General features: G+C 44.2%; 1 protein-coding gene across 1 annotated transcript; it reads right to left on the bottom strand.

Moving 5' to 3' along the window:
* Nucleotides 1–213: 213 nt before the first annotated feature.
* LOC110509316 (substance-P receptor-like) lies at nt 214–21630 on the bottom strand. Its single transcript, XM_036968104.2, has 7 exons — nt 21052–21630; nt 20687–20862; nt 8229–8432; nt 3234–3384; nt 2103–2308; nt 1883–1985; nt 214–1794 (listed from the first exon to the last, which is right to left on the bottom strand). Exons 1-7 carry the CDS (start codon nt 21280–21282, stop codon nt 1582–1584), a joined length of 1284 nt encoding a protein of 427 aa, XP_036823999.2. The 5' UTR covers nt 21283–21630; the 3' UTR covers nt 214–1581.
* Nucleotides 21631–23168: the final 1538 nt, after the last annotated feature.

The following is a 23168-nucleotide window of genomic DNA, read 5'->3' as shown; positions in this document are numbered from 1 at the left end:
CCAACTGAATACTGTTGTGAATAGAGTTTGGCCGTTTTAAATGGTGTATATTATGAAATAAAATAAGCATGTTTCTTTCAATTATCTTGTTGATTGATGACCAACCAAGAGCATTGCGCATGACTGCAACAGAAGAACCATATATACCAATATCACCTTAAAACAATCCTTGCAGCGTTGTTCTGTGCAATCTGCAGCCTCCTAATGTCACTTGCTGTTGCATTTCCCCAGACCACAGAGCAGTAGTTCACCTGACTCTCAATTAATGCTTGTTTTAGATTATGTGTTAAATTGCCTAGATCATAAAAAACATTGTGCTCCCCTATTTGTAGACCTTTCCAAGGCATTCAACATCGTTGACCATTACCTACTCATTCAAAGACCATTCTTAAATGGTCCTGGACTAGGAGTCTTGCATCTGGCAGTCTGACGGACAAATCCACAGTGGAATTATGGTCCAGGGCTTTTTAATTCATGGTTAGGACTAGGCCCCTTAGTTCCCGTGATGTGAAATCTTAACGCTACAGCATACAATGACATTCTAGATGATTCTGTGCTTCCAACTTTGTGGCAACAGTTTGGGGAAGGCCCATTCCTGTTTTAGCATGACAATGCCCCCCTGCACAAAGCGAGGTCCATACAGAAATGGTGATCGAGATCGGTGTAAAAAGAACTTGACTGGCATGTACAGAGCCCTGACCTCAACCCCATCGAACACCTTTGGGATGAATCGGAGCGCCGACTGCGAGCCGGGCCTAATTTCCCAACATCAGTGCCCGACCTCACTAATGCTCTTGTGGCTGACTGGAAGCATGTCCCCACAGCAATGTTCCAACATCTAGTGGAAAGCCTTCCCAGAAGAGCGGAGGCTATTATAGCAGCAAAGGGGGGAACAACTCCATATTAATGCCCATGATATTGGAATGAGATGTTCGACGAGCAGGCGTCCACATACTTTTAGCCATGTAGTGTATCTGCCCTGTGCTCTGACCAGACAGACAGAGTACTGCCCCGCACATTGTTGGCTTTGAGCAGCAATCCCTGACAACAAGTGCTGGACCAGCACACATCACCTCGCAGAAATCCACACACACACACGCTTGCACAAACGAACCCACGCACACGCACACACAACACGCGCTTGCACGAAGAAACAAATGGAGGCAGGCACACACCCTGCCTGACACTGTTCACACATACACACACATGCACGCGCACACACAATCATCAGTGTTTCCTTAGCGAGAGACCCGTGGCTGCTGTTGTTGCTGAGGGACGTGGCGGTCTGAGTGTTCCAAACACAGCCCTATGGTTCTGGAATGCAGGGGGGGTGAGGCAGGGGGTACACAGGAACGGTGTGGTGAATGATGGAAAGAATCCTTAATGTGCTCCCCACTTGGCCTGGTTAGGTATACTAGACAAGAATAATAGAACTGCAGGTCGTAGTCCACCAAAACCACGTCTGCCTACAGAAGCGCTCTCGATGCTAGTCCTGTTAAATACTTATTGGTGAACTAGTTGGCACCATACTAATGCACATATATCTGCAGAAATGTTTCAGACACCAGCCCAGTTAGGCGTTTATTGAGCTACTAATCCATGTTGCGTCGGCCGCAAAAAAACAGGGCTGTCGGGGGTGTTTGGGGCTGATTGTGAGTCCATGGAGGTGAGCTCCAGAGTTGTCTGGCTGATAGGGGCGCTAGCTGGCAGCTCGGCCCCACAGCACTCCTCCTCAGTAGGCTGCAGAACCGTCGACACACTGGTCTCCGTCCGGCTGGCTCGGTACACACTCACCTGGAAACCGAGATAAAGGAAACAAAGTTTATACACACATTCATGCATATACAAAGTACACGGACTTGAAACACACACACACACACACCTGAGTTTGTAGGTAGCTGGTGGACTTGAGTTCCAGTCCCTCGTAGGAGCCTGCAGGAACACACGGACACCAACAGAACACCTGCTGAAAGCCTGCTCTGAACCTAGAGAGGGATACATATACATATAGAGACAGACAGAGGAACAAAGAGACAAATGGGAACAGCTCATAGCCACCCACAGAACAGTGTGTGGATGTCTGTGTATGTAGGTAAGCCCACCTGTCATTGAGACAGCAGTAGATGATAGGGTTGTACATGGTGGAGCTCATGGCCAACCACATGACAGCCAGGTAGACCTGCTGGATGTAGCGCCACTCGAACAGCTGCATGGGGTCAGGGTGGAACTGCTGGAGCAGGAAGTAGATGTGGTACGGCAGCCAGCACACCGCAAACGTACACACCACCACGATCATCATCTTCACTACCTGAGAGGGAGGTTAGAGAGTTGAAGGAAATTCAGGGGTTTGCCTAAGAATATTCATTTAAGAGGTTCCTTGCGGTCATCATCTTCACTACCCAGAGAGAGGGGAGGGGGATGGAGGGAGAGAGAAAACGGGAGGGAGAAATAGAGAGAGAGAGAGAAAGGGAGTGAGAAATAGAGAGAGAGAGAGAAAGGGAGTGAGAAATAGAGAGAGAGAGAAAGAAAGAAAGGGAGGGAGAAATTGAGAGAGAAAGGGAGGGAGAAGTAGAGAGAGAGAAAGGGAGGGAGAAATAGAGAGAGAGAAAGCGAGGGAGAAATAGAGAGAGAGAAAGGGAGTGGGAAATTGAGAGAGAGAGAGAGAGAGAGAGAGAGAGAGAGAGAGGGAGAAATAGAGAGAGAGAAAGGGAGTGGGAAATAGAGAGAGAAAGAGGGAGGGAGGGAGGGAGGGAGGGAGGGAGGGAGGGAGGGAGGGAGGGAGGGAGGGAGGGAGGGAGGGAGGGAGGGAGGGAGGGAGGGAGGGAGGGAGGGAGGGAGAAATAGAGCGGGAGAGAGAGAAAGGGAGTGGGAAATAGAGAGAGAGAGAGAGAGAGAGAGAGAGAGAGAGAGAGAGAGAGAGAGAGAGAGAGAGAGAAAGGGAGGGAGAAATAGAGAGAGAGAGAGAGAGAAAGGGAGGGAGAAATAAAGAGAGAGCGAGAAAGGGAGTGGGAAATAGAGAGAGATGAAAGCAATTTAGTAATTTGCCTAAGAATATCTACTTAATTAATAGGTTCCCCGCTGTGTCATGCTTACTTGTGTGTGTGTGTGTGTGTGTGTGTGTGTGTGTGTGTGTGTGTGTGTGTGTGTGTGTGTGTGTGTGTGTGTGTGTGTGTGTGTGTGTGTGTGTGTGTGTGTGTGTGTGTGTGTGTGTGTGTGGTTGATTGTGTGTGTACCTTGCGTTTGGCGATGAGCTGTTCTCGGTAGCGGTGGGTGGAGTCTCCAGGGATTGTCCCCGCCCACAGGGACAAGCCCACCACCAGGTAGGCACATCCCATAATGCACAGCGGCAGGAAATAGTAAAGCAACACAACAGACAAATAGTACCTACACACATAGAGAGTTAGTTAGACACATACACAGATCTGTCAAAGTGAGCCCTTGAGCAAGGGCACTTAACCCTAGTTTCTCCAGTGTCGCCATTAATATTGGCAGATCCCTGGCTATGACCACAATCTCCGAGGGTGTCTCAGGGAGAGTGGAATATGCAAAAACTTTTCAAATTCACACATGCGTAAAAATGCACACCTATACAAATACAGGGACCCGCCAAATTATTACACACAAAATGAGAAAGTCGGACAGGGATGTCACTCAGATAGTAGTCTAGTGGAACACAGAGTTCTGAAGTGCTTCCTTATCTCTGCGTCCGCCTGTCCACACACACACACACACACACACACACACACACACACACACACACACACACACACACACACACACACACACACACATACTGTCTGCTGATTGATTATCGGTCTCGCTACAGGGAGTAGCGAGACTCACTGAAAGATGCATGAAATCAATTAACTGAGAGCAGGAGAGGAGAGGGGGAGGGAAGAGGAAGAGGAAGGAGGGAAGGTCACGAGGATTTATCATCTCCTAGCCCCTAATTTTACCATCAGACTAACTACAGGGAGTCAGCTGCTTATGGAAATGACTTCAATTCCTTCAACACCTGAGACTAATGGGGATACTAAATAACACACACACACACACACACACACACACACACACACACACACACACACACACACATATACTCATGAGAGAGGGAGAGGGAGAGCAGGTGGAGGGCGAGAAAAACGTCAAGAACAAGTGAGAGAGAGAGGCAGAAAAAGTGGGGACAGGGAGAGCGAAAACAGTGAAACTAGTGATGCCGGGATTCAATCCGATCGTGGGTTACAGGCATTGCGGCTTTTAAAGGCAATTTCCGATTGAGCCGATATAAGCAGTGTTTACTGGGATTTACTGGGATTAATGGGATGTCCGCGAACGCCGCAACTTTTCCTTTAGAAGTGGAAATGCCCGTAATCGGCCCGAGACAACTAGGAAAAAGCCAGGACCATGTGCATCCACATGCACGTGTGTGTGTGTGTGTTTAGGAACTATAAAATCAATAACGTCAGGTAATTAGTAGAGTAAATTCTGTAATAAAGAATTTTTTAATAGCCAAAAAGATCACTTTGTGGTTCTTGGGCAATTGATAAATAAGGTTTTTCGAGTAAAAAATGTCAAGTTAATGAATTAACATGAACTAATGATACTTGAACTGATAATGAACTGATTAACAAGAACTGGTAATACTGCCATCGTCATCGAAGCAGAGGCAATGGACATGTACATTCACTATATATACAAAAGTATGTGGACACACCTTCAAATTAGTGGATTCGGGTATTTCAGCCACACCTGTTGCTAACAGGTGTATAAAACCAAGTACGCAGCCATGCAATCTCCATAGACAAACATTAGCAGTAGAATGGCCTTACTGAAGAGCTCAGTGACTTTCAACGTCCAATACTTTCAATGTCCAACAAGTCAGTTCGTCAAATTTCTGCCCTGCTAGAGCTGCCCCGGTCAACTGTAAGTGCTGTTATTGTGAAGTGGAAACATCTAGGAGCAACTACGGCTCAGCCCCGAAGGGGTAGGCCACCCCAAGGAAAAGGGTGGCTATTTGTAGAATCTCAAATGACACATAATGACACATATGTGTCTCAAATGACACATAGAATGTCAATGACACATAAGAAGATATTTACGAAGTTCCTAAGAGAACCACAAATTCCTAAGAACATTTTGAGGAATTGCGTATACGAACTATCTTCTTATTTTTTTCCTTAAGAAACTTCTTACGTTTTTTCGTTAGTAATGTTTTGTGAATCCAGCCCCAGGTGACCCCATGAAGCTGGTTGAGAGAATGCCAAGAGTGTGCAAAGCTGTCATCAAGGCAAATGGTGGCTACTTTGAAGAATCTCAAATATGTTTTGATTTGTTTAACACTTTTTTGGTTACTCCATGATTCCATATGTGTTATTTCAAAGTTTTGATGTCTTCACTATTATTCTACAATGTAGAAAATAATAAAAAATAAAGAAAAACTTGTGACCGGTTAGTGTATATACAGTGCCTTGCGAAAGTATTCGGCCCCCTTGAACTTTGCGACCTTTTGCCACATTTCAGGCTTCAAACATAAAGATATAAAACTGTATTTTTTTGTGAAGAATCAACAACAAGTGGGACACTCATGAAGTGGAACGACATTTATTGGATATTTCAAACTTTTTTAACAAATCAAAAACTGAAAAATTGGGCGTGCAAAATTATTGGAGTAGATAGCCCGAGTGAATTTGGAGTAGATAGCCCGAGTGAATTTGGAGTAGATAGCCCGAGTGAATTTGGAGTAGATAGCCCGAGTGAATTTGGAGTAGATAGCCCGAGTGAATTTGGAGTAGATAGCCCGAGTGAATTTACAAACGCAACCATAAAGTCTCGGTGGGCTAGTGACTGAAAACAGGCATAACTGAAACAAAAGTGTCTTTTAACTCTCCGTTCAAAGGTTGTCATGGAATTTCTCATATGCACCTTCATTTGTAACAAATACATGTTTCTATTATATGCCATTTGATATTAGTGGTACGTAGTGCCCTGTGTTTTGGTTAATCGTGTCACGTGACCTGGATTTGAACCTTTATTTCAAGCTTTTTCATCAAACTGTCCCCTTTTCTTTTTGTATCAGACGGTCTGGCAACATCCTCAGACAATTGCTTACATTTTTGGTCTAATTCTCATTTGGAAAAGGCTTAAAATAAAAGGTTAAACGCCAAGTCATGTGACATGATTAAACAAAAGCGTTGGCTGCGGATCCGACTTTCTTTTTCTTCCAAACGCGGAAGGTCCCAAATCTTCTGTGCATATGGGGATCACGTTCTGCACGTGTGTTTCTTAATACCTGTACTTCACACTCACATTTTGTTGGTCTCCTTCCCTTCACATATCTCACTGTCAATCGTGAATGATAATTCTTCAAGTTTTACCGGTGAAACGGCCTTGCAGCATCAACCATTTGATCTCAATCAGTTTAACAGGGATCTGCACATAAGATCGTATTGAGTTATAGGGCTTACAGTGTTGTTTTCAATGATGTACAGTGAAAGAATTTTATAGCATAGGGTGTTAACAAACTGTAGCATTGCCCACCTGTGTCTTTTTCCTCGTGGCACGCAGTTGAGTTTTGGCCATATGAGAGAAAAATGTGGTGGTGTTTTTGTCTTCCAGTAACATTATACTATGCCTCTATATTCTGTTCGGTAGAACTATCATAGTATCATAGGTAGGTACTATCATTATGTGATCGTGCAGACATTGATTCCACTTTGATCTGACTTTATTAAAAGGAGAACCATTTGCCAGAGTAGCCTGCTCTCTACGATTATAGCAGAGTGTCCAAAGTACAAAATAAAGACATGCGCAGAAGCTTCAGGAACAAATTGTCTCCAGAGCCACACGGGGTCCTAACCATTATGACATTGAAAATCATCCCCTGTCATGACAGAGGACAGAGATGTGAACATTTGTGGGAGATTTGTTTCTGCTGAATTGGAGGGTCCACTCCAGCGTGGGCTTTGATGTCATATCATGACACATGGACAGAAATAGTGTTATGTAGTTTAAAAAAATCCCCTTCTACGGCTGGTTGCACTATATGATGTTAGTGATTTTCAAATAGAATTATTCAAGTATTTCAAAGAAAATAATTCCATCCTAGCCAAATATTTGGACAGTATTTCATTATATCATCAAATATGTATGCCAAAGTTAAATCTTTGCAGTTTTCTTATGAGTTACAAATTCACAACACTTCTGTCGTTCAAAGGCAACATCAGACGATTGCACCACATGACATTATAACCATTTGTCAAAACAATCAAAAGAAATGGTCATGCTTTGTGATAAATTGATGGGGTGCCAAACGAAGGAGAAATGTGCTGTAAGAAGAATTTTTGCATATCTTGTTTTTCCATATAAATATTATCCTTTGAAACAAAAAAATAATACATCATGTCAATTACGCTCTTAAATGCTGCGTCATTGACTAACAATATGAAACTGGTATCATTTATAGAGAAGAACTTATAGTATATTGTCCCGGTTTGGAACATGGCTGTCTAGGGAGCCTAGGCAGTTAATGAGGAATATTCATATCTTTAATATACTTGATTTGAATGTGCTTATTTTCTGTGTGCCAGACAAAATGCACCAGATACATAACATGGCCACACAGCATCAATAGACGACACGACACTACAAAAAAAACCCCCAGAAAAACAACAACAGCAATGCAATTAATTCAAGTCCTTGAAGTCCTACGACTTCTGCCTAACGATGGTTCTTCGTAACACAACACCCAGAAGCTGTGCATCTACTATGTGTCTGGTTCTTAATCAATCTGTTGACTAATCGAGGTTGGATAGACTCATGAATCTATTCCACTAGACTAGGATGTTACAAACATTTCAGAGTGATTCCATTCCAGTATGGGCCGGAAATATTTTTTGGTATCTCAGATTGTTCTGGCAATTCTCACACAGAAACTGCATTGGAAGGATGTTTGATATGATATTTTTTTTACCATAAAATCATGATGAAAGTGGCAATTTTAGGCCTTTCTTTGACCTGTGAGAATTGCCAGAACAATCTGTGATACAAAAAAAATATTTGGGGGCTATCATGGTGTGGGATCACCCTTAGCTCAAAGACAGAAAAAGGAAGTGAGTACTAAATCAGATTTTACAGACAGAAAATGATGCAGTTTATTCTCTAATGTCTAATGCTTCCAGTAAACAAACTAATTTGTGTGTGTGTGTGTGTGTGTGTGTGTCAGTACTCACATCTTCTTGAAGTCCATGGTTGTGTTGTTGGTGTAGTCGGGCCATTGGATGTAGCAGACAGTCCTACCAGGCAGCTGCTCTGTAGCTGAGTAGAAGTACTGGGGGAAGGCCAACAGTAGAGCTAACACCCAGATCACTCCGATCACTACACGGGTCTCTGTCGAAGACAACCTCTGCCTCAAGGGGTGGATGATAGCCATGTATCTGGAACAAACACACATACACATACACACACACACACACACACACACACACACACACACACACACACATTGTGATCAGTAACACACACACATACACACACATGCAGACCCTTCCTCTGCTTCATCCTTTCCACCCCTTCTCCCTCTCCTCCCGTCCGCTCCTCTTCTCCTCCCCTCCCCTCTAGGCGCTTGATTATTGCCCCTTCCCATTCCATTCTCATTTTCTCCCTGCCTTTCTCTATCCCTACCTCCCTCTCTATCCTCCTCTCCCTCCTTCCCTCTGCCTGTTGAGGTCAAATCGATCATCCGCAGACACACCTTTTGAAACACCCAGCAAAACAAAGTTGGTTCTGTTAAAGTTCCCAGAGCATTTGCAAGGTTGCGACAAATCAAATCAAAGTGTTTTGGTCGCGTGCACAGACTTACAGATGTTATCACGGGTGCAGCAAAATGCTTGTGTTTCTAGCTCCAACAGTGCAGTCATACCTAGCAAAAATGTAATAAAACAATATACACATAAAACAGAAAAATAAAATAAATTAATATCAGAACGTGCAGTGTCAGAGACAGGAATATAAACATACATGCACTACCGGTCAATAGTTTTAGAACACCGACTCATTCCATGGGTTTTCTTTATTTTTACTATTTTCTACATTGTAGAATAATAGTGAAGACATCAAAACTATCAAATAACACATATGGAATCATGTAGTAACTAAAAAAGTGTTAACAAATCCAAATATGCTTTGCACAATCTTGGCATTCTCTCAACCAGCATCACCTGGAATGCTTTTCCAACAGTCTTGAAGGAGTTCCCACATATGCTGAGCACTTGTTGGCTGCTTTTCCTTCACTCTGCGGTCCGACTCATCCCAAACCATCTCAATTTGGTTGAGGTTGGGGGATTGTGGAGCCCAGGTCATCTGATGAGAGCACTCAATCACTCTCCTTCTTGGTAAAATAGCCGTTACAAAGCCTGGTGGTGTTTTGGGTAATTGTCCTGTTGAAAAACAAATTATATGCCAAACCAGATGGGATGGCATATTGCTGCAGAATGCTGTGGTAGCATGCTGGTTAAGTGTGCCTTGAATTCTAAATAAATCACAGATATTGTCACCAACAAAGCACCCCCACACCATAACACCTCCTCCTCCATGCTTTACGGTGGGAAATACACATGCGGGGATCATCCATTCACCCACACCAGTACCCGCAAAAGACCAGTCTCAATGTCAATGGTGAAGAGGCGACTCCGGGATGCTGGCCTTCTTGGCAGAGTTTATCTGTCCAGTGTCTGTGTTCTTTTCTAAATGACCCCAAACTTTTGAACATATAATGTTGTGTATAGACAGCATGGACAGTATTTGAATACTCTTTCTTTCTTTCTTTCTCTCTCTCGGAGGACCTGAGCCCTAGGACCATGCCCCAGGAATACCTGACATGATGACTCCTTGCTGTCCCCAGTCCACCTGACTGTGCTGCTGCTCCAGTTTCAACTATTCTGCCTTATTATTATTCGACCATGCTGGTCATTTATGAACATTTGAACATCTTGACCATGTTTTGTTATAATCTCCACCCGGCACAGCCAGAAGAGGACTGGCCACCCCACATAGCCTGGTTCCTCTCTAGGTTTCTTCCTAGGTTTTGGCCTTTCTAGGGAGTTTTTCCTAGCCACCGTGCTTCTACACCTGCATTGCTTGCTGTTTGGGGTTTTAGGCTGGGTTTCTGTACAGCACTTTGAGATATCAGCTGATTTACGAAGGGCTATATAAATAAATTTGATTTGATTTGATTTGTGTGTACAGCAGTAGTTATATAGGATGAGCCTTGACTAGAATACAGTATATACATGTACATATAAAGTGGGTAAAACAATATGTAAACATTATTAAAGTGACCAGTGTTCAATGACACTATGTACATAGGGCAGCAGTCTCTAAGGTGCAGGGTCGAGAACCGGGTGAGAGCCGGCTAGTAACAGTGAATAAGGCCTTCCTGTGACACCGGGTGCTGTAGATGTCCTGTAGGGCAGGCAGTGTGCACCCCGGTGATGCTTTGGGCTGACTGCACCACCCTCTGTGAACCACAGCCCAACTGTGGTTCTCATAACACAAGAACTGTCCAGGTGCGCTGATGATTATACAATGTTTGTATAAAATACTTGCCTGATGTTGTAGGAAAGTTCCCAGAACACATTTCGTCTGTTCTTTCAAGGTTCCCAGAATGTTGTATTACGAACAGTCTGGTGGTAACATGGTGGGGATATCACTAAACATATGTTCCCAAAACACTAAAACTGTACAGTTGTGGGGATGATTATACAAAAAAAAATTACAGTGCAAAAAAAAACACTCACGTGATGTCAAAAGAATGTTCCCAAAACACTTGTTTTTAACGTTCAGAAAAAATGTATTTCGGTTGTGGGAACATTGTGTGGATATGACAAGAGATAGTGTTTTGGGAGCCGAAAACTGTCCAGTTGTGCTGACATTCAGCCAATGTTTTCTACTCGGGTGCGCAACACATCCCGTTGTTGTCGCAAGAATGTCGACGGAACATGCTGGGTCCTGACTTCTTTAAAGGTTCCCGAGGAACATTTCATTAGGTTGTGGGAACAGTGTGGGTACATTACCAGAGCTATACGGTAGGTACCCCGAAAAGAAACATGTAAATCTGTCCGGTCGTGAGGACATTCTTACAACGTTTGCATCAGGGTGCACAAAACGTTCCCTCAACGTTCTCAGAACGTCATGCCTAGACTTTCCAGAATGATAACGTTACATCTTGAACAGGCCACGGAGGTTTCTTTCATCAAGTCAGTCCCATGACAATGTATTCTACATTTATTGTAGAATAGCGTAGTACTTTGGAATGGTATCCCTGGAGTGAAGCCACTGCGCCACTGGGATTGGACTTTCGCCCAAATATAAAGCTGTTGGCACATTTACTCTGACTTCCAGGTTGTGGAAGAGAGAATAACTCTAGAAAAAGAAGTATCCTCTAGTATTATTTACTCGTCTTCTTTATATTCTGTAAAGTTGTTCTGACTTGTGTTTTTTCCCGACAAAACTTGATTTCAAAAAATCATGTTAAATTATTGCCTGGGAGATTTCGGTGCGGTGTACATACATGTGTACTAAGACATAGTGTACAGCCATAGTTTAGACCATCATTGAAGGATTTCAGTACAACGGGAAATCCACTGGAAACATTCTGATCCTGTTGGCGCAGCAGACTAAGTAGCCGGCGGCTTGAAGATGGCAGATCACAGGTTCAAATATACTTGAAATATACTTGAAATCTTTGGTAATCCCCCCCAAAAAAAAGTTGAATGTTTGTGGGATGTTATCATCCTCATGTTAGCTCAAACCCTAACTGGAAGTTAAGGGGAATCTTAGGTCATGTTCTGAGAATGTTCCCGGTTTGCTGGGCACTCTGTGTGAGCATCAAATGGGGCAAAGGCTGCTCTCTCTCTCTCTCTCTCTCTCTCTCTCTCTCTCTCTCACACATACACATACACACGAGAGAGAGAGAGAGAGAGAGAGAGAGAGAGAGAGAGAGAGAGAGAGAGAGAGAGCGAGAGAGAGAAAGAGAAAGAGAGAGAGAGAGAGAGAGAGAGAGAGAGAGAGAGAGAGAGAGAGAGAGAGAGAGAGAGCTGAAAGCTGACTACTGAAAATGCTGGAATGTTCAGATTGTTCTGACATTGTGGTGACAGACTAATGAGAGGGGGATCTATGTTCTGACAGTGAACCCAGAACAAGGGATGGAGAGAAGGAGGGATGGAGAAGAAGGGAGCAGGGATGATATGAAGGAAAAGGCTGCTCAAACACACTTACGCTGTGGCGACATACTGATGACAGTATGCGAGAGAGAAACAGGGTTAGAGAATGGATCTCGAGGAAAAGGTTGCTCATACACACACATTTCAAACACATACAGTATATACACACACACAACACCCACTTGAGTTGTGACTAGACAAGACCTTTAAACAAGTCAACATTCACAAAGCCGCGGATTACCAGGACGTGTGCTCAAAGCATGCACGGATCAAGTGTCTTCACTGACATTTTCAACCTCTCCCTGACTGAGTCTGTAATACCTACATGTTTCAAGCAGACCACCATAGTCCCCGTGCCCAAGGAAGCGAAGGTAACCTGCCTAAATGATTACCACCCCGTACCACTCACATCTGTAGCAATGAAGTGCTTTGAAAGGCTGATCATGGCTCACATCAACAGCATCCTCCTAGATACCCTATCCCCAACAGATCCACAGATGACGCAATCTCAATCGCACTCTACACTGCCCTTTCCCAACTGGACAAAAGGAACACCTATGTGAGAATGCTGTTCATTGACTACAGCTCAGCGTTCAACACCATAGTGCCCACGAAGCTCATCACTAAGCTAAGGACCCTGGGACTAAACACCTCCCTCTGCAACTGGATCCTGGACTTCCTGACAGGCCGCTCCATCTGATCCTCAACACTGGGGCCCCTCAGGGGTGTGTACTTAGTCCCCTCCTGTACTCTCTGTTCACCCATGACTGCGTGGTCAAACACGACTACAACAGCATCATTAAGTTTGCTGATGACACAACAGTGGTAGGCCTGATCACTGACAAGTCAGCCTATAGGGAGGAGGTTAGAGACCTGGCAGTGTGGTGCCAGAACAATAACCTCTCCATCAGTGTGAGCAAGACAAAGGAGCTGATCATGGACTACAGGAACACGCGGGCCGAACAGGCCCCCATTAACATTGATGGGGCTGTAATGGAGCGGGTAGAGAGTTTCAAGTTCCTTGGTGTCCACATCACCAACAAACTATCATGGTCAAAACAAACCAAGACAGTCATGAAGAGGGCACGACAAAACCTTTTCCCCTTCTGGAGACTGAAAAGATTTGGCATGGGTCCCCAGATCCTCAAAAAGTTCTACAGCTGCACCATCGAGAGCATCCTGACCGGTTGCATCACCGCCTGGTATGGCAACTGCTCGGCATCTGACCTTAAGGCGCTACAGAAGGTAGTGGCATCACTGGGGCCAAGCTTCCTGCCATTCTGGACCAATATAATAGGCGGTGTCAGAGGAAGACAGACTGTTTTCTCTGCTATCGCAAGGTAAGTGGTTCCGGAGCGCCAAGTCTAGGACCAAAAGGCTCCTTAACAGCTTCTACCCCCAAGCCATAAGACTGCTGAACAATTAATCAAATGGCCACCAGACTATTTACATTGACACCCCTTGCTGCTACTCGCTGTTTATTATCGATGCATAGTCACTTCACCCCTACCTACATGTACAAATGACCTCAACTAACCTGTGCCCCAAAACACTGACTCGGTACCGGTACTCCCTGCCTAAGTTATTGTTGTGTTATTGTGTTACTTTTTTTATTTTTTACTTTAGTTTATTTGTTAAATATTTGTTTAACTCTTCTTGAACTGCACTGTTGGTTAAGGACTTGTACGTTTCACTTGTTGTATTCGGCACATGTGACAAATAAAGTTTGATTTGATTTGACAAGTCAAAAGCTAATCCTGTGGTTTTATATCTCCCTCTCTAACTTTGAGCATCAGCTGTCAGAGCTGCTTACCGATCACTGTACCTGTACACAGCCAATCTGTAAATTTCACACCCAACTACCTCATCTCCATATTGTTACTTATCCTCTTGCTCTTTTGCACCCCAGTATCTCTACTTGCACATCATCATCTGCACATCTATCACTACAGTGTTAATGCTAAATTGTAATTATTTCACCACTATGGCCTATTTATTGCCTTACCTCCCTAACCTTACTACATTTGCACACACTGTACATAGATTTTTCTATTGTGTTTTTGGCTGTACGTTTGTTGATGTGTAACTTTGTGTTGTTTTTGTCGCACTGCTTTGCTTTACCTTGGCCAGGTCGCAGTTGTAAATGAGAACTTGTTCTCGACTGGCCTGCCTGGTTAATTAAAGGTTAAATATATATATATATATTTGTTGTAATGAAGCCAATGCTGAAGAGTATAGAGGGGATTTATGACTCATGTTGCCTTCAGAAAGTATTCACATCCACATGTTACAGCCTGAATTTAAAATGGATTCAATGTAGATGTTTTTGTGACTGGCCTAAACACAATCCTCCATAATGTCAAAGTCAAATGATATTTTTCAAAATGTGTACAAATTAATACAAAATAGTATTCAACCCCTTTGTTACCCCTTTGTTACGGCAAGCCTAAATAAGTTCAGGGGTAAAAATGATCTGTAAGGTCCCTCAGTCGAGCAGCGAATTTCAACACAGATTCAACCGCAAGGACCAGAGAAGTTTTCCAATGTCGTCTCGCAAAGAAGGGCAACGACTGGTAGATGGGCACAACAACAAAAAAGCGGACATTGTATGTCCCTTTAAGCATGGTGAAGTTATTAATTCAACTTTGGATGCTATATCAATACCAGGGTTTGGAATCAAAATGATTTTCCAATCGTTTCATTCTGAACAGAACCCACTATTATTTTTGATCCGTTCCACTGTGCCGACCAGCAAAGGTTCTGAACCGGTTTGAACCCCAAAAAAGTACCGGTTGATATAATTCCTTTTTGTTCCTTTTTTAACCTGTGAAATCAAAAGGTTTTTCCATTTAGCTCATTCATTTACATCACCAATCGGTGCGGATAGAGCAGGCAAGTTAGTTGTTCAGAGAAAGAGAGAGGGAGAGAGGGTTGAGGAGCAGGCTTGAAGCAGTAGGCATCTTGTTATGATATGCATTATCTGAATTGGCTCCAAAGAATTATACCTACGATGAAGGAACTTATACCTTCTATGAAGGAACTTTGAATGTCCTTTGAGCTTGCAAGCTCACAAGCTTTCTAACTAGGCCTATAGTGTCCTTAGGTAGCATGTAAAAAAGTTAATCCATTCTTCTCTAGCTAATTAAAAATCTCTCTCCTATCTTTTCATGCTTCAAACGTCAGTACAGTCGCCTACGATAACGTCAGTACAGCAGCCTTCGAAAAGGGGTGGGGCAAGTAGCCTAAACAGGCACACACACTGACAAATATTTTCAGCTGGCTGGCAGATGCTGTAATGCATTTCTGAGGGACATAGTGAGGGCTTTGCATGTTCACTTTGTTACGTTTTTTGTGGGACTAGCATATAACTAGTATATAATGGTATTAACCATTTTCCATGCTTTTAAAATAACGGTTCTGTTCCAGACTTTCGTTCCTGGTTCCGTTTCTATTCCTTGAACAGGTTCCAACCCCTGATCAATACACCCAGTCACTACAAAGATACAGGCATCCTTCTTAACTCAGTACTTCCGGCGCCGACAGAGTTGGCCGCCTCGCTTCGCGTTCCTAGGAAACTATGCAATTTTTTGTTTTTTTTACGTGTTATTTCTTACATTAGTACCCCAGGTCATCTTAGGTTTCATTACATACAGTCGAGAAGAACTACTGAATATAAGAGCAGCGTCAACTCACCATCAGTACGACCAAGAATATGACTTTCACGAAGCGGATCCTGTGTTCTGCCTTTCACTCAGGACAACGGAATGGATCCCAGCCGGCGACCAAAAAAACTACTTCGTAAAAGAGGGAAACGTAGCGGTCTTCTGGTCAGACTCCGGAGACGGGCACATCGTGCACCACTCCCCAGTATACTTCTCGCCAATGTCCAGTCTCTTGACAACAAGGTTGATGAAATCCGAGCAAGGGTAGCATTCCAGAGGGACATCAGAGACTGTAACGTTCTTTGCTTCACGGAAACATGGCTCACTGGAGAGACGCTATCGGAGTCAGTGCAGCCAGCTGGTTTCTCCACGCTTCGCGCAGACAGAAACAAACATCTTTCTGGTAAGAAGAGGGGCGGGGGCGTATGCCTTATGGCTAACGAGACGTGGTGTGGTCACAAAAGCATACAGGAACTCAAGTCCTTCTGTTCACCTGATTTAGAATTCCTCACAATCAAATGTCGACCGCATTATCTACCAAGGGAATTCTCTTCGATTATAATCACAGCCGTATATATTCCCCCCCAAGCAGACACATCGATGGCTCTGAACAAACTTTATTTGACTCTTTGCAAACTGGAATCCATACATCCTGAGGCTGCATTCATTGTAGCTGGGGATTTTAACAAGGCTAATCTGAAAACAAGACTCCCTAAATTGTATCAGCATATCGACTGCGCAACCAGGGCTGGCAAAACCTTGGATCACTGCTATTCTATTCATATAAGGCCCTGCCCCGCCCTCCTTTTGGAAAAGCTGACCACGACTCCATTTTGTTGATCCCTACCTACAGACAGAAACTAAAACAAGAAGCTCGCACGCTGAGGTCTGTTCAACGCTGGTTGGACCAATCTGATTCCACACTCCAAGACTGCTTCCATCACGTGGACTGGGATATGTTTCGTATTGCGTCAGACGACAACATTGACGAATACGCTGATTCGGTGTGCGAGTTCATTAGAACGTGCGTTGAAGATGTCGTTCCCATAGCAACGATTAAAATATTCCCTAACCAGAAACCGTGGATTGATGGCAGCATTCGCGTGAAATTGAAAGCGCGAACCACTGCTTTTAATCAGGGCAAGGAGACCGGAAACATGACCGAATACAAACAGTGCAGCTATTCCCTCCGCAAGGCAATCAAACAAGCTAAGCGTCAGTATAGAGACAAAGTAGAATCTCAATTCAACGGCTCAGACACAAGAGGTATGTGGCAGGGTCTACAGTCAATCACGGATTACAAAAAGAAAACCAGCCCCGTCACGGACCAGGATGTCTTGCTCCCAGGCAGACTAAATAACTTTTTTGCCCGCTTTGAGGACAATACAGTGCCACTGATACGGCCTGCAACCAAAACATGCTGCCTCTCCTTCACTGCAGCCGAGGTGAGTAAAACATTTAAACGTGTTAACCCTCGCAAGGCTGCAGGCCCAGACGGCATCCCCAGCCGCGCCCTCAGAGCATGCGCAGACCAGCTGGCTGGTGTGTTTACGGACATATTCAATCAATCCCTATCCCTGTCTGCTGTTCCCACATGCTTCAAGAGGACCACCATTGTTCCTGTTCCCAAGAAAGCTAAGGTAACTGAGCTAAACGACTACCGCCCCGTAGCACTCACTTCCGTCATCATGAAGTGCTTTGAGAGACTAGTCAAGGACCATATCACCTCCACCCTACCTGACACCCTAGACCCACTCCAATTTGCTTACCGCCCAAATAGGTCCACAGACGATGCAATCTCAACCACACTGCACACTGCCCTAACCCATCTGGACAAGAGGAATACCTATGTGAGAATGCTGTTCATCGACTACAGCTCGGCATTTAACACCATAGTACCCTCCAAGCTCGTCATCAAGCTCGAGACCCTGGGTCTCGACCCCGCCCTGTGCAACTGGGTACTGGACTTCCTGACGGGCCGCCCCCAGGTGGTGAGGGTAGGCAACAACATCTCCACCGCGCTGATCCTCAACACTGGGGCCCCACAAGGGTGCGTTCTGAGCCCTCTCCTGTACTTCCTGTTCACCCACGACTGCGTGGCCACGCACGCCTCCAACTCAATCATCAAGTTTGCGGACGACACAACAGTGGTAGGCTTGATTACCAACAACGACGAGACGGCCTACAGGGAGGAGGTGAGGGCCCACGGAGTGTGGTGTCAGGAAAATAACCTCACACTCAACGTCAACAAAACTAAGGAGATGATTGTGGACTTCAGGAAACAGCAGAGGGAACACCCCCCTATCCACATCAATGGAACAGTAGTGGAGAGGGTAGCAAGTTTTAAGTTCCTCGGCATACACATCACAGACAAACTGAATTGGTCCACCCACACAGACAGCATCGTGAAGAATGCGCAGCAGCGCCTCTTCAACCTCAGGAGGCTGAAGAAATTTGGCTTGTCACCAAAAGCACTCACAAACTTCTACAGATGCACAATCGAGAGCATCCTGGCGGGCTGTATCACCACCTGGTACTCCGCCCAGAACCGTAAGGCTCTCCAGAGGGTAGTGAGGTCTGCACAACGCATCACCGGGGGCAAACTACCTGCCCTCCAGGACACCTACACCACCCGATGTTACAGGAAGGCCATAAAGATCATCAAGGACAACAACCACCCGAGCCACTGCCTGTTCACCCCGCTATCATCCAGAAGGCGAGGTCAGTACAGGTGCATCAAAGCTGGGACCGAGAGACTGAAAAACAGCTTCTATCTCAAGGCCATCAGACTGTTAAACAGCCACCACTAACATTGAGTGGCTGCTGCCAACACACTGACTCAACTCCAGCCACTTTAATAATGGGAATTGATGGGAAATTATGTAAAATATAGCACTAGCCACTTTAAACAATGCTACCTAATATGTTTACATACCCTACATTATTCATCTCATATGTATATGTATATACTGTACTCTATATAATCTACTGCATCTTTATGTAATACATGTATCACTAGCCACTTTAACTATGCCACTTTGTTTACATGCTCATCTCATATACTGCACTCGATACCATCTACTGTATCTTGCCTATGCCGCTCTGTAGCATCACTCATTCATATATCTTTATGTACATATTCTTTATCCCTTTACACTTGTGTGTATAAGACAGTAGTTTTGGAATTGTTAGTTAGATTACTTGTTGGTTATTACTGCATTGTCGGAACTAGAAGCACAAGCATTTCGCTACACTCGCATTAACATCTGCTAACCATGTGTATGTGACAAATAAAATTTGATTTGATTCGATTTGATTTGCCTGAGAGGAAGGAAACGGCTCAGGGATTTCACCATGAGGCCAATGGTGACTTTAAAACAGTTACAGAGTTGAATGGCTGTAATAGGAGAAAACTGCCATTGTAGTTACCCCACAATAATAACCTAAATGACAGAGGGAAAAGAAGGAAGCCTGTACAAAAAATATTCCACAACATGCATCCTGTTTGCAACAAGGCACTAAACTTGCAGGCCTGGGAAACTCCAATCCTCGGGGGCCTGATTGGTGTCACACTTTTGCCTCAGCCCCAGCTGACACACCTGACCCCAATAATCAACTAATCATGATCTTCAGTTAAAAATGTAATTAGTTTAAATCAGGTGTGTTTGGTAGGGATGGGAGAAAAGTGTGATTGTCCAGACCTGTAAGTAATACTGCAATGTGGCAAAACAATTTACATGTGTCCTGAATACAAAGTGTTATGTTTGGGGTAGATTCAGTAAAATATATTACTGAGAAAGGAGATACCTAGTCAGTTGCACAAATGAATGCATTCAACCAAAATGTGTCTTCCGCATTTAACCCAACCCCTCTGAATCAGACAGGTGCAGGGGGCTGCCTTAATCAACATCATCAATACACAGTTCTGGTTGGGGGTTAACTGCTTTGCTCAAGAGCAGAATGGAAGATTTTTCCACCTTGCCAACTCTGGGATTCAAACCAGCAACCTTTCGGTTAATGGCCCAATGTGCTTAACCGCTAGGCTACACACTGAGAATCACTTTCCATATTTTCAAGCATAGTGATGGCTGCATCATGTTATGGGTATGCTTGTAATCGTTAAGCACTGGAGAGTTTTTCAGGATAAAACATTTACGGAATGGAGCTACGCACAGGCAAAATCCTAGAGGAAAACCTGGTTCAGTCTGCTTTCCACCAGACACTGGGAGATGAATTCACCTTTCAGCAGGACAATAACCTAAAACACAAGGTAAAATTTACACTGGAGTTGCTTACCAGTGAAAGTTCTTGAGTGGCTGAGTTACAGTGTTTACTTAAATCTACTTGAAAATATATGGCAAGAGCTGGAAATGGGGGTCTAGCAAATATCAACAATCAATTTGACAGTGCTTGACAGTTTTTTTTGTTGAATAATGAGCCAATTCTGCACAATCCAGGTATGGAAAGCTCTTGGAGATTTACCCAGAAAGACTCACAGCTGTAATCGCTGCCAAAGTTGCTTCTACAAAGTAATGACTCAGGGGTGTGAATACTTATGTAAATTATGCAAAATGTGTAATAAGTGAAGGGGTATGAATCCTTTCTGAAGGCACCGTACATGTTGTGTACTCTTTACTGTAGCTGGCTGTGGCGTGGTCATACACGCACACACACACACACACACACACAAAAGCATGCACACGCATGCACACACACAGTATATAGGGTTTCTCACCTGTTCCGAGCTATAGCAGTCGTGCGGTCATGGAGTACAATCCAGTGACAACAAACACAAACACTGCTCACCTGTCCAGTGCTATGGCGGTCATGGAGTATATGCTGGCGAAGACAGCTGCGATGGGGAAGAAGTTATGGAAGCGACAGTAGCCCAGACCAAAGTACCACTCGTTATGGACACTGTAGGCAAAGTTTATCACTGTGTTGAAGGCAGACATGGACGCCTCTGCAAAGGCTAGGTTCACCTGAGAGGAGAAGAAGAGAGGGATCAGACAGACAGATAGAGGGAGAGAGGGAAACAGACAGACAGAGAGAGAGAGACACACACACACAGACAAACACACACACATTCATTTAAAATACAAATATATATAATTAAAATAAATTAAATAAAAGCCATCTCCTTCTTTAGATTTTAAGATGCGTTTGTTTACCAGGAAGTAGTTGGTCACGGTCCTCATGCGTTTGTGCGCGAGGATGATCCAGATGACCACCAGGTTACCGATCATGGAGACGCACACCATGCTGCAGTAGGCGACTGCCCAAAGAGCGATCTGCCACACCGGCTGCACGAACTGGTTATAGTCTTCTGTGTCGTTCAAATCGGAGCCGTTAGTGGCGTTAACGGAAGGGTAGTAATCCGTCATGTTCAACAGCAACTCCATTTTCGGATCTCAGAGCTTTGATGTTGAAAGAGTAAGAATCCAGATATTATATGCTAAAATAATAAATATTATATTTAATAATATGTTTAGATATTTCCAGTTGCCTAATTTAGTGTGATAAAAAAATATATTTTTGATTGTTTCACAACAACAAAAGTATTCTTTACGGCTCTGATGTAAAAAAAAAAAATTGCCGAGGGTTATAACACCCAAAATATTTTGACTGTGACCGAAAAAAAAGACAAAAGAAAGTGATTGGAATGTTGATCGTAGCAGTCATGCAGTTACTTTCTTCTATTGCCTGGGTCACTGGTCAAGTGTACGCACTTCTCTCTCCCAAATCCACACGAAATTCTCGGAATCAGAGTTACCGGTGAAATGGTCTTGGCTCTCTGTTATTCGTGTTAAGTTTGACGTCAACGGTAGGCCTAAACCTTGTGTCAGTGTTTTCTCTCCGCGCGCGGGCTGGGATGGACTCAGACAGACTATGTGCTCTCGTGAGTCCATCACAATGCCAAGCATTTGAAGGCGCATGCCATGCCCATGCAGCACACACACACACACACACACACTTGAGCCACATAGCACGCGCGTAAAAGCCCCCCCACACACATTCGGCAAAGGCTTATGTTTAAGGTGAAGTGCATGTATTATAATAGTTTATGTACTGTATTTATGTATGTATTCAGGTGTTGATTGAAATCTCTCTCCCTCTGGAAGTAATGTTTTCTGCATCTATATAAAATATGGTCATCTGAGTGGGTCTGCCATCATGTCAGGCTCATAGACCTTCTAAATTTTTGCATTTAAATGACCCTCCCTTCCTGACACACCGATCCAGGCTACATCTCAACCTTCGTGATTCCACCAATAGGCGGCCCACGGCCCCCCAAGTTTTCTGAGCAACAACAATGAATGTATATATTTTTTAGATTTGTCGTTGTTGGAAATGGAATACTGTAAAATCTGGAGGAAATCATCTAAAAGTGATTTTAATTTAGGAAATCTGTTGTGATCAACTCCTGTGGCGGGCCGTGCGCAGTGCGCGCTAACCAAGGTTGCCAGGTGCACGGTGTTTCCTCCGACACATTGGTGCGGCTGGCTTCCGGGTTACAGTGCGGCTTGGTTGGGTATCGGAGGATGCATGACTTTCAACCTTCGTCTCTCCCGAGCCCGTACGGGAGTTGTAGCGATGAGACAGATAGTAGCTACTAAAAACAATTGGACACCATGAAATTGGGGAGAAAAAGGGGTAAAATTCAACAACAAAAAAACTTTAAAAAGGAAGACTATTTCAAGTGTTTCTCTTCATTTCTTCTCTCCCTTCCTCCTCAGTCTCCCTATTTACCTTCATGTATCTCTCCTCCTTCCTCCGTCCCTCTCTCCCACTCTTCCAGAGAGAGGGAGCATCAATAGGGAGAGTGGTCTGTGTGAGTTCCCGCTATAAATATTGTGTTGTCTGGATCTCAAGGCTGGAGAGATTTAAAGCCTATTTTACAAGACAGGGGTTGCATTAATATTGCTTTACTCTATTCTGTCTCTCTCTCTGTCTATCTGCTCTCTTCCTCTTTCGCTGCTCACTATCTATCACAATTTCCTATCGCTCTGTCATCCATTTCTCTCTTCTTAACCCACCCACTCTCTCTCTCCCTCAAACCCACTCTCTCTCTCTCTCTCTCGCCCCCCCCCCCCCCACTGTCTTACCCTGCCCCCCCTTCTCTCTCTCTCCCTTTGTCTCTCTCTCTGACCAGACAGGGTTGTCATCAGAATGGAACACAGGGGAATGGAAGCCAATACTACTCAGAACAACAACACAATCCACCTTAAGAGAGGAAAGGAGAGAGGGATGGGGAGAGTAGAGGAGAGAGAGGGATGGGGAGAGTAGA

The sequence above is a fragment of the Oncorhynchus mykiss genome, chromosome 29 (assembly GCF_057628025.1).
Source record: "Oncorhynchus mykiss isolate SJ-2025 chromosome 29, ASM5762802v1, whole genome shotgun sequence".
In the NCBI taxonomy this organism is placed as follows: Eukaryota; Metazoa; Chordata; class Actinopteri; order Salmoniformes; family Salmonidae; genus Oncorhynchus; species Oncorhynchus mykiss.
This window is presented reverse-complemented; position numbering and strand designations above follow the sequence as displayed.

Coding starts and splice junctions, on each gene's coding strand:
- LOC110509316 (XM_036968104.2), bottom strand. CDS start 21,282: ATGGAGTTGCTGTTGAACATGACGGATTACTACCCTTCCGTTAACGCC. Junction 3,385..8,228: donor ACCATGGACTTCAAGAAGAT/GTGAGTACTGAC, acceptor CTATGTGTGTAG/GTACTATTTGTCTGTTGTGT. Junction 1,986..2,102: donor TACTGCTGTCTCAATGACAG/GTGGGCTTACCT, acceptor ATCCCTCTCTAG/GTTCAGAGCAGGCTTTCAGC.